Source organism: Limulus polyphemus, unplaced genomic scaffold (genome assembly GCF_000517525.1).
Source record: "Limulus polyphemus unplaced genomic scaffold, Limulus_polyphemus-2.1.2 Scaffold4, whole genome shotgun sequence".
Classification (NCBI taxonomy): Eukaryota; Metazoa; Arthropoda; class Merostomata; order Xiphosura; family Limulidae; genus Limulus; species Limulus polyphemus.
In genome coordinates this window covers 2,154,650-2,161,566 of record NW_013665614.1, presented here as the reverse complement: position 1 = coordinate 2,161,566, position 6,917 = coordinate 2,154,650, and the positions used below count along the sequence as shown (strand labels likewise).

The 6,917-nt window shown below is 30.0% G+C and overlaps 1 protein-coding gene across 2 annotated transcripts in view; it reads left to right on the top strand.

Annotated features, from left to right (window-relative positions):
• Positions 1 to 6,917, top strand: part of LOC106472548 (RING finger protein 10-like) — a 36,508-nt gene that overhangs the window by 22,634 nt on the left and 6,957 nt on the right. For both annotated transcript variants that reach the window (XM_013933233.2, XM_022401705.1), the window contains exons 13-15: positions 2,611 to 2,712; positions 3,589 to 3,738; positions 5,789 to 5,886. In XM_013933233.2, the coding sequence (XP_013788687.1) occupies positions 2,611 to 2,712; positions 3,589 to 3,738; positions 5,789 to 5,886 (350 nt within the window). The remainder of the gene's footprint in view (positions 1 to 2,610; positions 2,713 to 3,588; positions 3,739 to 5,788; positions 5,887 to 6,917) is intronic.

Here is a 6,917-nt window from a genome sequence, read left to right as displayed (position 1 = left end):
TTTGTCTACTTTTTGTATATTATTAGTCTATATTCTTTGGTGCATTATTTAATTAAATAAAAATTAAGTGCATTACTACCATTTCTTTAAAAAAAGGGTTAACTCTCTTTGACAATTGACAGCAAGAAAAAAGAAGATTGGTTAAATATTTTATTTCTTATTTTTCTTTATTTATAATTATAAAAGTACCTAAAATATAAAAATGGAGATCCTTTTAGGTTAGATTAGATTAGTAAAATGAATAATAATAATATAATAATGTTTCACGGGGCACATGCGAGCAGGTTGTGGGTAGTGTAATTTGTTAGTGTAACATGAGCTAGATGTTCCTCGATTGATTTACAACTTATAATGGCGCAGATAGTAGTTAGACATGGTTCAAAGGGCAATAAAATTTAATTATAAATAGATGTATAATGTTACAAACTTAGAGCTACTTAGGATAAACGAATGTAGTTTTGCATTACAATTTGAAGTCATTCTAGAAAGAAAAAAAGGGGTAATTTAGATTTATTTAGATTTTTTTTTCTTGGTACAAGGTCGGTCAAATTAATCAATCCCATTTTAAATAACAGATAACAGATAAACTGTAAAGTTTACTGAAAAAAAAAACGTTTGAAATGCATTTAGGAGGTTTTAGTGATTACACAACAAAAATTTGAGATTTTTTTGAGATGAGGAAAAGTATTTTTAATTTTAACATAAATTACTTTGCACACGGACTATTCAAAACAAATACTCAATATATTCATGGACAAATCTTTATTTTATTTTATTAAAAATACTTTGCTCAAAATTGTGATTTTTGTATGGGAAAGACTTGTAATATTAACCGAAAGACTGCCGAATTTTGTGAAGATATACACATAATATTGAAAGTTACAAGTATTAAATCTATAGAGGCCCGACATGGCCAGGTGGTTAGGGCGCTCGACTCGCAATCTGAGGGTTGCGTGTTCGAATCCCTGTCACACCAAACATGCTTGCCCTTTCAGCCGTGGGGGGGGGGGGGGTTATAATGTGACAGTCAATCCCACTATTTGTTGTTAAAAGAGTAGCCCAAGAGTTTGTGGTGGGTGGTGATGACTAGCTGCCTTCCCTCTAGTCTTACACTGCTAAATTAGGGACGGCTAGTGCAGATAGCCCTCGTGTAGCTTTGTGCGAAATTCAACACAAACAAACAAACAATTAAATCTATAGACTTTAAATGAATACAAAGAGGTCATGTGGTTGGTCAAATTGACTCAGCCTGTGTTGAGATAATGAAAGGATTTAGAGAAATAAAATCAAGTGAATTTATAAAAACATTTTAAATGTTCGAAGGAACAGAAAGTTTTAAACTAGTGAGTGTAAAGGGTCCAGCTCTTCATTTAGTACTAACACCCTAAAAAGTATCTGCACTTAGTATTTTTCTTTATTTAAAAGAAAATACTGAAATTTCACTGTGCTAAACAAAATTCCACTTAGCTATTACAAGTGATATTTAAACAGGAAATTTTTTAAAATCATTTTTAGTTTTGAGTTTCACTCTTTGGAAATCCATGATGAATCAAAAATTGTGCACCACCTTAATATTTTTGAGTACTACCCTTACTATGATTTTTGTAAGTGATATTTTAGTTTAACTGTTTTTTTTTCTTTTGTTACAATAATTGGTTTTTATATTGATAAAACTTACAAAAATGTATGAAAGCTGCAACCTGAATGAAAGAGATGATGGTGCACATTTCAAACAGTTGTATGGCCAAGACCTAGAAAAATATAGTTAGTGCATAACTTTAGTATCACCTTTATTTTAGAATTATTCTAAATAACTCCTATTTCTTTTTTATCTCCTGTAAAAAGATTGTAAACAATTTTATTTGCGAGTCTCATTTGTTACATGATGATTATGTATGTTCATTTTTAATCTCAAATTAGTCTCTTCTGCATTAAGACTTGTACAAATAAAGCATGGTAAACATGAAACACATTATTTATTACTAATGAACTGATTATTAGTTTTTGCTCCAAGTTTATTTTGTTATAGTTTACTGTGTTTCAGTTAAGACTCAGTATTCATGCATGCACTTGTTCAGTACTAGTCTCTCAGGTTTTCATAATCATTTCACAATGGTTCTGTTTATAAGATTATTCTTTCCATAATTTTGATGTGTTGTAACATGAAATTGATTAAAGATTACATTTCACTAACTTAATCCAGTTCACACCATAACAATTGTTATTAAACAGTTTGCTACTATAAATAGCAAATCAATTACTACTATGTTTGTCATACCTCAATGGCCTGAAGAGCCCTAGTATTGGGTGAAAGGCTTTGTTGCACTGAATACAGTATATGTAATGTGGTTAATATATTAATATATGTTATACTCTACTTTCACGCCAGATTTCTTAATCATAATTATGTGGCATTGTTTATTATAAACTTTTTACCATCTGGATGTGTTGTTCAAGTTAGCATGCTCATAACACAAAAAAGATTGTATAACATAGTTTAATAATAAAAGTGTGTAGTTATTACATCTATAAATATATTATTACATTAAAGCAGCTTTAGAACTTATTAGTGTATAGAATCAGTTATGGTTTTTCTTTCCTTTTCTCGAGGTGAAATAGTGAAACGACGACGTTTAAGAAGCCGAAAAGCTCAACAGGAAAAAAATAGAGAAAAGTATATTGAAATAGAAGAAAGGAAGAAACTAGGAAAATGTAAAGTCTATGTATTTCAAAAATACTGTTAGAGGATAAAGTCTCATTATAACCATTTTTATAAACCAGAGTAAGGGGTCAAACCTTACTGTATAATTTATCACCAAAAATGTTGTCTGAAAACTTTTTTTTCTAACTTAGAGAAAATATTTCTTAGTAGACTTAATGCATTCTTCAACATAATATTTGTTGTGATCTACTGATGCTATACATTCTATGTGTGTGCTTTTTGTTGTTAATATTGAATAGAAAATGTAATTACTTGAAAAATCAATGAGAAATTTATATATTTATATAGACACACACACACACTCTACATTACTTGTGTTTGTTATATCTTGTGGTCTTAGTATATTAAATTATTTTGTATTAAATACAAGGTTAGAAAATAACATATTCAGAGTGGCTGTAGCTTTGCATATAATATTCCTTGCTAAAAGGTCACTGTTGCTTCAAAACTACTAAATTATTATCATTTTACATGGACAGGTGGTTACAGAGCTTGACTCGCAATCTGAGGGTCGCGGGTTCGAATCCCCATCACACCAAACATGCTCGCCCTTTCAGCTGTGGGGGCGTTATAATGTGACGGTCAATCCCACTATTCGTTGGTAAAAGAGTAGCCCAAGAGTTGGCGGTGGGTGGTGATGACTAGCTGCCTTCCCTCTAGTCTTACACTGCTAAATTAGGGACGGCTAATGCAGATAGCCCTCGTGTTACTTTGTGCGAAATTCAAAAAACAAACAATTATCATTTTACAATTAAAAGCATTTACTTACACTTTTCTTTTCTACAAATTTTACCTTAATAAGTAATAAAACTAAAAAATTCTCTTATAAATGATGAAGGTTTTAAATCTTAAGTTAATCTGATTAGGTCCTGGAGCTAGATATCACCTGGACAGCTTACATCACTTCCCAACTTGGACTGGTCCTGAAAACTTCAACTTGGAAATCCAACATTTAACAGACATACCTCCTTCCAGACCAGAAGAAGAATCTATTTCGTCGGAGACATCATCAACAAGTAAAGTTGTGTGTAGTGGGAATTTAAAATTGTTATTAAGAAAATCTCATTTTGGGAATGAACACCGTGAATGACATTCTTCAACCTATACATTTTTTAAGTGTTTACATTTAAAAATGTTCCTTGTATCGTCTGAAGAAGCATTTATGAATGAGTTTAGAAGCTTGTAGTAATAATCACTGGAGTTTGTCAAGAAGAGAAATTCTGTAAATCTGTAATTCACATTAACCCTATGCCATGAGCATTCCTTTACTGTGCATGTCAAGAGGTTTTAGTGATTTACATTCAAAATTTAATTAAACTACTTTTTGTTTGTTATATCAATTAGTATAGCATAAAATCATAGCTAATAATCCATATTTTAATAGCATATCACTTTTAATTTTATAAGGTGATATTTAAAAAAAACTTTTAATTTCTCTTAGTGTGAGAAATGTGACATTTTCTCTAGGCTTCCCTTCTTCTCCATTTTATTCACCACCCTTCCAATAAGTACAAAAGTTAAAGAAAATTACTCGCTATAAAATCATCATTGCTCAGACAAACTAATTTTTATAGCCTCCAATCTTGTTTGGTTACAGAGCCATCAAATAGAAAGTTAGATCCATTTTGTAACATCCTTTCTTTCAGGATATTTTAAATTTAATTCTATATTATCTATAATCAACAGAAAGTCAAGGTTTTCATTTATCAAATGACTTGTTATATTATATTGTGTTCTGAATGTAAAATTGTCAATTTCACTGTTAGTACAAGTTTCATTCCCATGGTAAAGATAATGACTAGCTTGGATGAACTTGTAATGGCTGTTGTTGCATAGTTTAGAAAGCCAGAAAAATTGTGATAGTTATGGGAAATTGTCTGCTTTTTTGCTTATTATTCTATGTTCTCTGGTGCATTATTTAATTAAATCAAAAATTATTTAGTATAAAATAAGTATGGTTAAGTGTCATCGACAGCAAAAAAAAAGACCCGGGTAAGTGTTTTATTTCTTGTTTTTTCTTTATTATTATAAAAGTAACTAAAATGTAAAAATAGGGATCTCTTTAGGTTAGTTAAGGTTAGATTAAATAAAATAAATAATAATATAATAAAAATGTTTCACGAGGCATGCACACAAGCAACTCGGAGTAACTGGTATAACATGAACTCCATGTTTCCCAATTGATTTACAAGTTATAATGGCATGAATAGTAGTAGTTAGTTATGGTTCAATAAAATTTAATTATAAATAGATGTATACTGTTATGAGTTTAAAGCTACTTAGGATAAATGAATGTAGTATCACGTTATAATTCGAAGCCATTCTAGAAAGAAGTAAGGATAATTTAGCTTTTTTTTTTTCTTTTCTTTTGGGTGGTATGAGTTCGGTTAAATTGATCAACATTATATGGAGTTAGGGTAGAGAAAATAACAGATAAAATATAAATCTTATCGTGAAAATCACTTTACATGTGGACTTCTAAAAAACTACTCGATATATTTGTGGACAATTCTTTTTTAATTTTATTAAAAATGCTTCACTAAAAATATAATTTTTTTTATATGTGAAAAACTTGTAACGTTTACTGAAAGTGTGCCAAATTTTGTGAAGATGTACATATTGTATTAAAAGTTAGTAGTATCAAAACGATAAACATGGGTACAAAGAGGTCACGTGGTCAGTCAAATCAACTGAGCCCATGTTGAGAGTTAATTAGCTTGTTACTTGTATGTTGAACTGAAAATGTACAATAAAAAAAATCATAATCCTGTGTGAGAAATAAAATGTATTGCAATAAAAACTTTTTGTTCCTGGAATAATTATGTCATGATGAATGGGTTTTAAAGTAATAGCCTAAAATCTTAAAATATCATCTAAGAGATCCACTCCCAAAAAATCTTAAAATGGACAATAACGATTTAGCTGTGAAAGGTAATGGAGCCTAGAAGTGTTAAATATATTTATGAAGACTTAGCATTGTATAAGAATTTATAACTATTAATCCATCCATCACACTAATATGCTAAAGCTTAAGATTCTAAAGCTTTAATGTTTTTGGTCCCACAGCTGATTTGGTCTCTACTGCAGCCAGTGATTCTCCTCAAATTCACTCTTTTAGCAGCTCTGAAGATAATGCAACTGTCAGACCCACATCTTTTGCTGAGGTAAGAAACATTCTTTTATATATTGTGCTGAATTAAGACCTAACTTTTTCATCCCAGGCAAATCAGAAATATGTAAAATGTTGATTTTAAGTTAGATTTTACCTTTACCAGCTTTAAACTTGAGAGAACTTATTGCTTGATATATGAATGAAATCATACTTCATTGTTGGTAAAAAAAAAAAAGGTACAAAAATAAATGAATATCAAACAAGTTAAAATGGATTTGAAAAAAAAGAATTTTATGATGAATAATTAAAATTAAGTATAAGCTGAAAATAATTGTTTTTAAGGTATTATCAAAACAGTATATCACAACTTATTTTGGACATTTCATAATCCAAAATAATTATACATAAATTTTTTTATGTTGACTAGATACTTGTACCAGGTTTTGCTAAGTATTTTTGCTGTGGGAATGAAAGAATGGGTTTTCAGTGATACCACTTCAGTTAGAAATTTATCTGTTTATCTATCTCTTTCTTTTTTTTTAATAGGGTTTTTGACTTTTCAGATATTAGAATTGAGCAAACTAGTAAACAAGCATGGAAGCATGTATTTGTATGTATCATATAATCATTTTGCAGTTGTTAAAGGGTCATGTTCTGACAGAGAGTATGTCTAATTGGCTAGTGAGTATCAGTAATGTTCCTTGTATAGATACACACACAAAGCTAAGGTTAATTTGCAAAACCATCAGTGTTTTTTCATTTACAACAATGATAAATTTATCATAGCATTTTAGTGGATATCACTAAGTAAGTAAACTAGTCATTTGATCTGGAATGTTTTTGAAAAATGCCCTTTGGATAGCAAGTGATAGGTTGTTGCTGTCCACTATTTATTATTTAAAGGCCTAGATATGTTAAGATAAAAGAGTTTTGATTTCTTTTTGAGACCACTAGTGTTTATGACAGTTCAGTGGTTTCTGGTGGTCAGAGCTGAAGTCTGAGAAACTTCCTAGCATTTATTTCTGCTGTAATTTGAACTTTTACAGTTTAACATATACACCTGGAAAAAAGTTAAGCACCCCC